This window comes from Salmo trutta, chromosome 3, assembly GCF_901001165.1.
Source record: "Salmo trutta chromosome 3, fSalTru1.1, whole genome shotgun sequence".
Classification (NCBI taxonomy): domain Eukaryota; kingdom Metazoa; phylum Chordata; class Actinopteri; order Salmoniformes; family Salmonidae; genus Salmo; species Salmo trutta.
In genome coordinates, this window is record NC_042959.1 from 62,025,648 (window position 1) to 62,036,809 (window position 11,162).

Sequence of the window (11,162 nt, forward strand, 5' to 3'; positions counted from 1 at the left end):
CCTGTGCTGTGGCTAAGAGCCAGTCTTGGGACCTAACCCAAATTACTAATTGTCAGTCTTGAGAGCAGGAGACTCATGGATGGAGGGGGATTTGTGTCCTCTGATCATAAACCACTATATTATCTGGTAGAACGACCTCAACGTCTATTGAAAACACTGCTGTATGTAAGAATAATGCCACGTTCACGTGCTAGTCAAATATAGGAAGTCAGAAATGTCAGTTTCCTAGTTCTGACTGGCATGTCAACGCGGCATAACTCGAGGGGAGTAGACAAGATATCAACATTGAGTTGGCAGGCCAATCGCTCCATTCAATCAAAGACAATATTTCAAGTTGCAAAGCACATTTATGACTAACCATAAGGTCTAATGCGCCTGTACCTTAGGAAAACACGAAGTCAGTGAAGTGATGTTAAAGTGCAAGACGGCAGCACAGCGTTGAAACCGTCTGAAGTGATACTTCATCACGTTGATGCACAGTTAGCTGGAATCAATTGTTTTCCCACTGGACTAATTGTATCCACAAGCGAAGGATAGAAGATTGTTAATGTCCCTATCTGAAAACGTTGCAGCCCGACAATAGGAAACAGATTCATTTTATTGTGCTGTGCATAACATTCGTTTCTTTAGTACCAACTTAAAATCATATTATCTACATTAGTGTCTCTTTGTTGTGAGACTAACGTTAAGTTGGCAAAGAGCTACACGCTGTTCATCACTGTGGCTTGCGCGCAATTAATGAAATGGAAGCCCCGGCCAGAGTAGACAAAAGATGGTCAGTTTTCAAAACTGTTTGAGCTGGCAAACAGTAACAAGGCAATCATAATAATATTAGCTAGCCTTGCTAGATTGTGTTAAACGATGACACGTTGCAGACTGCACATAAATATTCATATTAAGCCAAGATGAATGCCCCGTAAACCCGAATCACACTGCCTGGCTGACAGACAACACCGCCATTCATGCTTGCATTTCAAGGGAGGGGCGCGCGATGTGGCTAACTGGAGCTAGCTAGCACACTAGATGAAATAAATAACGTAACTAGTTAGCTAAAATGAGCTTAAAAAAACGGTACAGCCACATGGGATCTGTCTGAATTACATTAGCTATATGGTTTAGTTAGTTGATCAGATAAAGACCATTACCATGTCAAATGACTTAAGCGAAGCAGTGACAGGCCAGGGTTCAGCAGTGCCCCTGTAACTAATGGCAACAACGGACTGGACAGCATCTCCAGTTTGCCACAGACTAGTTATCTGTGACAGACGTGGTACGAAAAATAAGCTGGCACATGTTTTGTGGCCAAAATAAAAAACATTTTCACTAGTCTCCTGTCTACGGACACATATGCAGCCTGAAATAAAACAAAATTACTTACCACCATTCCGATATCCAGTTTCGGGGGAAAGGGTCGGAGGGTCTCCGTCTTCAAATTCCAATCTCACTGGTTTAAATGAATGTTTGATTGATGCATTCGTTAAAGTGGCCCTCTTTTTCTTACATTGATACGTGACGTTAGCAAACTATGCCAACAGTTTACCTCACGTTTATAAAATGTCGAAGCATCATTGCTAGTTGATGTGAATCTAACACGAAAAAGGACCAAACCACTCGTCACTAGCCCCTCCAAGACAGGACTGGGAGGAGGGACGCGGACCACGAGGGGGTGGCGGAATCTAGTTCTTTGCTTTGGCAAAAACACTTATTTTCAGCGAGATCCTCATGAAAATATAGACAAATGTCCCCATATTATCGACGACATAATTTGTTAGTTAGAAATCTGAAAATAAGTTATCGGTTCATGCAAAGTCGGCCTTCCTACATTTTCAGTATGCAGCATTCATTGCCTCAATTCAGGCAATGATGGGACGTTTCAACACACGTGTGGTTGAAATGTGGAGAAGCAGTGTCTATCCGCCGATACCAAAAACTCAAAGGGATATGCGTATTTTATGGAAACGCAAAGATAGCGTGAAATGCTCTAGCTAACCGTAAATAAGATAACATTATTTTAAAGACGCCAACAATGATACATCAACCATTTTTTGTAACTTCATTGATAAGCCAATAATACTCGTTTAGATTGAGGCGATAGAGCTCCCCTGCTTTGTGTGAATGCTGAGGTCCAGTTGATGCTCCCGGTCAGACAAAGCCGTAAGAAGCAGACGGGTTATCTATCCTTTCTTTATGCTTTCAAGTTACAACAAAATCAATTCAGCTAGCTCGCTGTCTTTTTACTCGAATTATATTTAGATTGGTGAGACTTGATACAATCATTTATCATCCAATTACTTTCCTAGACAGACATCCTAATCTGCTTTAACACATTGCTATTTCCTAGAAATTTTGCACTGTGAGGGCAAAAGGTTTTAGTTCCACTATACTTTCCTAGTCTCAAATCAAATCCGCAACAGTATTATCCCATATTCACCCATTGTATAGCACACTTGAGAATGCCGTATCCCTCTGGCTATGGTAACATTGAATACTCCAAATCGTAGTTGGCCAAAAAATTCAACATGAGTTATCTTAAAAGCTGACATTATCTTCTATTTTGTATACCATTACAATTTAAAGCAATGTATGTATATCAACGTTACCTTTCAATGGTCGGTTGATTACATAATCAATAGATGGTATTGGAGCCCCATCTTGTGACCAATTTACAAACTATCCCACCTCACCAAATGCTATCATTGCCTGGGCTGGAGGAGACAGGAAAGGTGAGTGCCAGGCAAATATGTCAAGCCGGTTAAGACATTTGGTTTTATTTAAAAAACATTGCATTATTTTCAATTCACTGCTTCTTCAAAATAATCCACTTTAATGTACAAACATTTAGATTTTATTAAAAAAATCCCCGTATGAATAACAGAGGCTCTCCGGAAATACATAATTGCCAATGGAAGAAAGTTTCCACAATAGCATATACATAAATGAGATCACCAAACTCACATTTCAAACAAAAATCATGAGATGCGTGGGAGCCATACCAACTAAGAAAATCTGAGTGACGTTGAGAATTTATTTACAAACTAAAACCCACAAAAAAAACAGGAGATCGGTACACTCAGAAGGGCATGGTTCATTTGGAAAGGTTAATATCTAACCATTACAACCAGGACCACGTACAGTGTTTTGTAGCCTAGTTTAAACATGTTCCATGAGTAAAATGACATCCCTACTCTGTGGTAATTGAAAACATGTCAGATAGCTGGATGAGTGGCCTTCCAACTGGGCAATGGCAAGTGTTCTGCCATCAGTGTGATTGTCACACACTCCCAGTCAAAAAACAACTTGCACATACACAAGGGAAACACCATCTATCTCAGTCCCAGTTTCTTTTTCTCCTTCAGTTTCTTGCGTACAACTTCCATGTTCCTGTCCTTCCACATGCTCTTTCTCAGTTTGATGGGTCTGCTGCCGACATACTTCCCTGTGGACAAAAAAGTAAGATCAGTTGAGAATTGGACTGGCACCACCACACAGGTAGGTGTTAGGAAAGGAGAAGAGTAAGTCATTCCCCACACATCAACAATTGCTCACCGTTCATCTCTCTCATGGTGCGGATATAATCGTTAGGGTCCTTGAAGCTGACAAAGCTGTAGCCCTTGGCCGTGCATTTGTCAACTTCATTAGCTTTCTAACTATGCTTTCTTGCTAATTATGCAGAAAATCCTGTTTTTGCATGAAAAGAAAAGAAAAGCCCATGTTCCCGTGAGATATTACTCACTAATACAGAGCCTCAGAATGAAAAGATCCAGATCGGGAGTTACTCCCCATTTTAAAATGACATCTTGGAGTTGGATACAAAACTTGTTGGGCCATATTACACACACTATTGCTCACCGTTCATCTCCCTCATGGCTCGGACGTAGTCATTGGGGTCCTTGAAGCTGACAAAGCCGTAGCCCTTGGTCTTGCCTGTGCGTTTGTCCCGCACAACCTTGGCTTTCAGGTAGGAGGGGTAGCGGCTGAATGCCCTTGCCAGGATGTCGTCGTTCACCTCATTGCCAAGGTCTCCACAGAATATTCTGAAATCATCTGGATGGAGGAGGGGAAGTTAGAAGATGAGGTGTGAGGCTGAGCAAAGAGGGAGGGACAAAAAGGGAATAGGACAGCGGCCTATTGTAGTGAAAACAAAAATAATACTATTCAAGTTGGTAGCTGCTTTAAGCAACGCTAGTATTTACACACTAGTGTTGCTGGGAATTAGCTTGCAAAATAATTTTAAAAAATTGAACTTACTCTGTTAATTGTCCTTATGCAGGGGGGAATAAAAATGTATTTAAAAAAGTCCTGCACGTGTGCCATATCTAACAAAAAAAAAAGCAGGGCTTTTGACATGAGATAAGCAGAGGAACTGATCTCTCTCAGGAACTGCATGTGTCTACAACAGACCCACCTTCTGAAATTCTGTTTAACTATACGTTCCTTTTAGATGTTCCTCTGCTAACCTCATATCAAAATAAGTCCCCCACAATATCGTGCTTTTTCTTTTTTGCATGTATAGCACACGTGCAGGACTATTATTTTGACATGAGGTAAGCGGAGGAAAGACCCACTTTTGGAAAGTCTAATTTATGTTCTATTAGATGTTTTTTTCTCAATTTCCCCCTTGCGCAAGGACCAACCCTATGGACAATTGGCAGAGTAAGTGGAAATGTAATTTGATTGAACTTCTGGCATCCAGCGGGCTATATAATCGTGTCAGTGTAATCTGAAGTCATTAGCTATCTTACCGGAGTCCCACTCCAGTAGACTCTGGTCCTCCCAGCTGGTGCCTGCGGCTGTACGGATGCACTTCTTCGCCTTCTCTTGCTTACCCTTCTTCTTCTCCTCTGCTGTGCTATCCGCTGGCTGCAGAGAAACAAGATTCTAGAGTCAGACATATTTTCGAGATTGCTGCAATACTGATCCTTTGGGTCAAGTCTGTTTCAATCCACCAATTGAATTGTACACGCATTTTGAATGCAGAAAAGTTTAAACCCTTTAATTAGGGCCAGGGCTGATAAATAAGGCGGAGTGTTCTGTACCTCAGTGTGGACGGGCTCGGGCTCTGGCATGCTGGGTCCGATAACGTTGTCATCTGAGGCGGCTAGGCTGGCCTCCTTCTTAGCCTCCAGCAGTCCGGCGGCCATCACCGCTGCCTGCTGCTCTGCTACAGACGCTGCCAGCTCCTCCTGATGAAGTCAGAGGGAGAACCGAGAGAGAGAAAAAAATAAAAATCTGACATATGATGATAGATGAGATTCAGTGTGAATTTGCAACAAACAGCAGCAAACTTGGCAAGTATGTAGATTGCAAATTTGAAGTAGTCGCTGAATTTTTTTTTTAATGCAAAGGCATTGAAAACTAAAGAGTAGAAGTGAGTGTACTTACCATGCGAGCCTTTCTCTGGGCATGGATGTCTGGTATCTTGGGTCCGGAGGGAGCCGTGTAGACAGTGGGGGCTGCAGAGATGATCGAGGGGGTGAGCTTGGGAGGGGCCTGGGTCACAGACCTGGAGGGTGCAGACACCATGGAGTGTCCCATGGGTGTACCATGGGTCGATCCCACCTGTAGATGGTAAGATATGGTAAGAGCATATAGCGAAATGGAGATAATGACTCACAACAGAACAGGGCAAGATTGACCAAGCCTGTTCACATTCCTAATTGAAGACACAGTTAACGCTGAATTTCCTTAAAGGCCTTCCAACACTGTACGTCGGAATCAGTCTTTTACAATTATTACATGTCACACTGTGCGATCTTACCTAATTTAAATCTATCAACCTGGCCAGATCGTACGATTTGCTTCAGTACTATCGACACATTCTGTGATTGGCTTGTGAGGCTACGTCAGCCGATGTATGCTACGTCAACTGCAGCGGTGTATTAGATCTGCACCTGAGCCAGCACTAGCAGCACAAGCCTCCCTCTTGCTTATGCGTGAGTGAAGTGAGTTCTGAGAAATCTGAACGTATGCATCTTAGAAAGTTTTACATACAAACCCGATATGTCTGAACTCATAATCAAACTCGCTTCCCAAAAATAACATGAATGCTGTGGTAGAATGTTTATTTTGATTTTGTTTATTTACCAAAATTCCATCAGGAAGCCTGATTTCAGATGGCAAAAATTTCAGATGTAGCCTAAACAAGATTAGGGAAATTGTTCTTCTTGCAAAGCATTTAAATGTTTAAATCAAACTATTACAGGGACAGTGAAGCATGTTTTCTTCTTTTGGTTCCATACTCCAAAAGTTTGGATTTGAAATTGAACAATGACTATGGAGGTTGAAGCACAGACTGACAGCTTAAATGTGAGGGTATTGGGTGAAACATTTAGAAATTACACCCCTTTTTGTACATAGTCCCCCCATTTTAGGGGAGCAAAAGTATTGAGATATTCACTTGTTTATTAAAGTAGTAAAAAAATAAGTGTTTTGTTCCCATATTCATAGCACAAAATGACTACATCAAGCTTCTGGCTAAAATGTGTTGGATGCATTTGCTCTTTGTTTTGGTTGTTTCAGATTAGATTGTGCCCAATAGAAATGAATGGTAAATAATGTATTTTGTGATTTGAGTCACGTTTATTATAAATAAGAATAGAATGTTTCTAAATACTTCTACATTAATGTGGATGCTACCATGATTACGAATCATCCTGAATGAATCATAAATAATGAGTGAGAAAGTTAGACGCATAAATACCATACCTCCAAGACTAACCTCTTACCTTTACAATAACGGGAGGTTAGCATTTTTATTTCTCACTTATCATTACTCACAATTATCTGTAATCATGGTAGCATCCACATTCATGGGCACTCACTGTATATTAATCTGACTATTCACAATAATCCTTCTGTTGTGTGCATACTCAGTGCTGGCCGTGTTCCTTTTAGTAAGTCACCGGGATCGGCTCCTGACACCAGCCACACTATACGATAAAGGCTCAACATTGACACTGCCAGAACTTTGTCTGAGCCTACGACTGCATGTAGTGGTACTCAAAATCGGCAGACCTAGATGTCACACTGAACGAGCCAAGAAAATTGTTTATGACCTAAGAATCTTCCAACAACGTAGAAATGTTGTCTGAGGGCCAAATTGTGGCATAAGATGGCTAAAATCATAGAGTCTGCGTGGGCCTTTAGGGAGAGCATTGATACGAGTTGTCCAAGGAGCCTCGGAGGGAGAAAAAAGGCACTGTAGCAACTAACCGGAGGTCCTACTGAGCTCATATGCCCCATTGGGTCCATGGGATGCTGAGGGGGTCCTTGCATGGGGGGTGCCATCATCATGGGCGGGGGAGGAGGGGGGCGTGGCAGTGGGGGAGCCATCATACCCTGTGGAGGGGGACCACGCATCACAGGCATCCTCGGACCTGCTGACAGAGATTTCAAATTAGCCTCCCAACACATTGTTTTTCATTTGAAGACTGAATCGCTGTAGAGGTTTGATGCTCTTTCTTATTTCATTTAGCTAGCACTGAGGTGAAGTTAACAACAGTAGAGATAAATGACCTGGTCTCTGCAGGATGTGCGGCATAAACGCTGGTCTCATCATTGGCAGTGGTCTGACACCTGGGGTTAGAGCTGAAGAGCAGAAAAAAAAGAACAGCATAAACTGAAGAGACCTGTAGACGTGGTGGTGTAAATGATCAACACTGTTTCAGAGTAAAATATGCATTTTAAGTATGTCATGTAATGTAATAATAAGTAGTCCTCTGTAGCTCAGTTGGTAGAACATGGTGCTTGCAATGCCAGGATAGTGGGTTTGATTCCTGGGACCACCCATAATAAAACATTTATTCACGCATGACTAAGTCGCTTGGATAAATGCGTCTGCTAAATGGCATATACAGCGCATTCGGAAAGTATTCAGACCCCTTCACCTTTTCCACATTAGTCTTATTCTAAAATGGATTTAAAAAGAAATCCTCAATCTACACACAATACCCCATAATGACAAAGGAAAAACAGGTTACACATTTTTTCAGTAAGTATTCAGACCATTTACTCAGTACTTTGTTGAAGCACCTTTGGCAGTGATTACAGCCTCAAGTCTTCTTGGGAATGACACTACAAGCCTGGCACACCTGTATTTGGGTAGTTTCTCCCATTTTTATCTGCAGATCCTCTCAAGCACTGTCAGGTTGGATGGGGAGCATCGCTGCACAGCTATTTTCAGGTCTCTCCAGAGATGTTCGATCGGGTTCAAGTTCAGACTCTGGCTGGGCCACTCAAGGACACTCAGAGACTTGTCCCGAAGCCACTCCTGCATTGTTTTGCCTGTGTGCTTAGGGTTGTTGTCCTGTTGTAAGGTGAACCTTCTCCCAAGTCTGAGGTCTTGAGTGCTCTGGAGCAGGTTTTCATCAAGGATCTCTACTTTGCTCCATTCATCTTTCCCCTCGATCCTGACTAGTCTCCCAGGCCCTGCCGCTGAAAAACATCACAGCAAAATGCTGCCACCACTATGCTTCACCATAGGGATGGTGCCAGGTTGCCTCCAGATGTGACACTTGGCATTCAGGCCAAAGAGTTCAATCTTGGTTTCATCAGATCAGAGAATCTTGTTTCTCATGGTCTGAGAGTCCTTTAGGTGCCTTTTGGCAAACTCCAAGCAGGCGGTCATGTGCCTTTTACTGAGGATTAGCTTCCGTCTGACCACTCTACCATAAAGGCCTGATTTGTGGAGTGTTGCAGAGATGGTTGTCCTTCTGGAAGGTTCTCCCATCCACACAGAGGAACTCTGGAGCTCTGTCAGAGTGACCATCAGGTTCTTGGTCACCTCCCTGACTAAGGCCCTTCTCACCCGATTTAAGAATGATGGAGGCCACGGTGTTCTTGGGGCCCTTCAATGCTGCAGAATTTTTTTTCGCACCCTTCCCCAGATCTGTGCCTTGACACAAGCAAGTCTCAGAGCTCTATGTACAATTCCGTCAACCTCATGGCTTGGTTTTTTCTCTGACATGCACTGTCAACTGTGGGACCTTATATAGACAAGTGTGTGCCTTTCCAAATCATGTCCAATCAATTGAATTTACCACAGGTGAACTCCAGTCAAGTTGTAGAAACATCTCAAGGACGATCAATGGAAACAGAATGCACCTGAGCTTAATTTTGAGTCTCATAGCAAAGGGTCTAAATGCTTATGTAAATAAGGTACCAGTTTTTTTTCTCTTTCTTAAATTTGCACAACTTACAAAAACCTGATATTTGTTTTGTTATTATGGGGTATTGTGTGTATATTGATGAGGGGGGAAAAGTATTAAATCTATTTTAGAATAAGGCTGTAACAAAATGTGGAAGAAGGGAAGGGGTCTGAATACATTCCGAATGCAAAGTATTATGTTAATAAACGTGAATCAAACCATGTCACCTGGGCCTACAAATGCAGGGGGTGGAGGTCCCACGAAAGTGGCAGCCCTTGCATCCAAAGTTTGCTGGACCTGAGAGAAAAAGGGGATTTGAAGGAGGTGGATGCATCCGGATAACACCACATTCTGTTTGCTTTTAGCAGAAGATAGGTTTGAGTTTGTTCAACTAGTGATCTTTCCTATATAATGTTCAATCGTTCTTCCTTCAAGAGCTCAGTACCTGTCGGTAGGTGTTGGTGCCGATGATGGGTCGGATCATAGGAACACCCATAGGGAGCACCTCCATCACTACAGGGTCTCCTGCAGTCATTGCCACTTGACCCCCCAGGACCTCCTGCTCAAACCTGGTTCAGAACCAACACAAGAGTTACCAACAGATCACGATTGTCATGAGATATTGTTTGCCTGTCCTGTTAGAGAAGTAAGACCATTTAGTAGGGGTTGTTTTGGCATAGTCACCACACACGGCATTGCAATCTTATTGAAGGTAACAGAACCGTCATGCCTCAACTCTTGTACTCACAGAGCCATTTCAGCCTCCATCTCCTTCAACCGCTCCTCTCCGGATTTCATCGCCATACTTACTGCAAAGACAAACGTTTTGTTGGTAGTCCATTCTTTGGTGGTAAACACATCTAGGTAGCTACTGAAAATGTGGATAGTTAACGTTTGGCTAACACCAAAGGAATTGATAGTTGGCTTGTTTACGTTATTGCTACTGTATTGGCTAGTAACTTTAACTTTTTGCTAACAGTTAACGCTAGTTGGCTGGCTAACGTTAACCAGGATGCCATAATAAAAAAAGAGTTAATACAGCACGTATACGTACAAAACGTTATTACCCTAAATCGTGACGTTCCAAAACTCTTCAATCTTAACTAGCTATTTAAATAAAGCATGAATTGTTGTATTTATCCGTCCCTACAAACCGAGGCCAACGTTGTCCAAAATGGCCAGTCGCATTATTATGACGTAGGAGTCTTGGTTGCGTTCCATCACGACTGTGTGGTTGGGTCCGTTCCAGGGTGTCTGATCTTCTTCTCCGCGTGGTTTTCCGGCAGACAATACACTTTGTTGAATATTGTTGCCTTTCACAGTTCGGAAAGTGCAATGCACATTTGTTCACAAAAAAATGGGAAAGGGGAATTTGCACCACCATCTAACCCTATTTATAAACTGGGTGGTTCGAGCCCTGAATGCTGATTGGCTGACAGCCGTGGTATATCAGACCATTTACCACGGGTATGACAAAACATTTATTTTTACTGCTCCAATTACATTACTAAACAGTTTATACCACAGTTTATAATAGGCACTTCAGGGGTTTGTGGTATATGGCCATATATATTGGCCAAATACCACAGCCCCTCGTGCCTTATTGCTTAAATATATACCACTATCCTCAACACACCCCACCACCCCTTCCCACTACTTTGGCCCTCACAGATCCTACACCAGGTCGCTGGCCAGGGAGCCTGTGTTCCCTTCTCTCAGAACCCACTGTAGTTCTTCTGCAGTAAAATATCTGACACCCAAAAACTTCTCTGCTGGTGTAGAGAACTGTTCAAGTCACTCTGTACTGGCCTACTACTCGCAGGGATCCTCTCCCTCACACTTTGTCCACCATCCTCTACTTTACTCATTGCCTCAGCATATGACGCTTTCTGCACTGCTCTCATCCTGGAAACTTCAAGCTGTCTCACTCGCACAGAACATTTCTGATTACCAGCAACATGGCCACCCCCACAATTGAAACACACCCCTTTTCCCACCAAAAGGACACACTCCTTT

At 42.7% G+C, this 11,162-nt stretch overlaps 2 protein-coding genes across 4 annotated transcripts in view; both read right to left on the bottom strand.

Moving 5' to 3' along the window:
- LOC115182339 (rho GTPase-activating protein 33) overlaps positions 1–1,843 on the bottom strand; it is a 37,542-nt gene extending 35,699 nt beyond the window's left edge. The window contains exon 1 of the mRNA XM_029743959.1: positions 1,379–1,843. Coding sequence (XP_029599819.1) covers positions 1,379–1,384 — 6 coding nt within the window. The 5' untranslated portion in view covers positions 1,385–1,843. The remainder of the gene's footprint in view (positions 1–1,378) is intronic.
- An 898-nt stretch (positions 1,844–2,741) lies between these two features.
- Positions 2,742–10,350, bottom strand: LOC115182361 (RNA-binding protein 42-like). 3 transcript variants are annotated; one of them, XM_029743985.1, is made up of 11 exons: positions 10,214–10,350; positions 9,895–9,955; positions 9,592–9,715; positions 9,374–9,443; positions 7,516–7,587; positions 7,213–7,376; positions 5,383–5,559; positions 5,037–5,183; positions 4,743–4,860; positions 3,850–4,044; positions 2,742–3,436 (listed from the first exon to the last, which is right to left on the bottom strand). In XM_029743985.1, exons 2-11 carry the CDS (start codon positions 9,948–9,950, stop codon positions 3,324–3,326), a joined length of 1,236 nt encoding a protein of 411 aa, XP_029599845.1. In that variant the 5' UTR covers positions 9,951–9,955; positions 10,214–10,350; the 3' UTR covers positions 2,742–3,323. The 3 variants fall into 3 exon arrangements, with proteins under 3 accessions (XP_029599845.1, XP_029599855.1, XP_029599850.1); XM_029743995.1 differs by having other exon boundaries at positions 10,201–10,342; XM_029743990.1 differs by lacking the exon at positions 10,214–10,350 and having other exon boundaries at positions 9,895–10,184.
- Positions 10,351–11,162: the final 812 nt, after the last annotated feature.

Bases quoted from the DNA above. Each gene is read 5' to 3' on its own strand.
- LOC115182361 (XM_029743985.1), bottom strand. From the start codon at position 9,950: ATGGCGATGAAATCCGGAGAGGAGCGGTTGAAGGAGATGGAGGCTGAA. The intron at 7,588-9,373 runs GTGACATGGTTT...TCTGCTCTTCAG, and splicing joins CCCTGCATTTGTAGGCCCAG to CTCTAACCCCAGGTGTCAGA. The intron at 4,861-5,036 runs GTACAGAACACT...GTTTCTCTGCAG, and splicing joins CCGAGCCCGTCCACACTGAG to CCAGCGGATAGCACAGCAGA.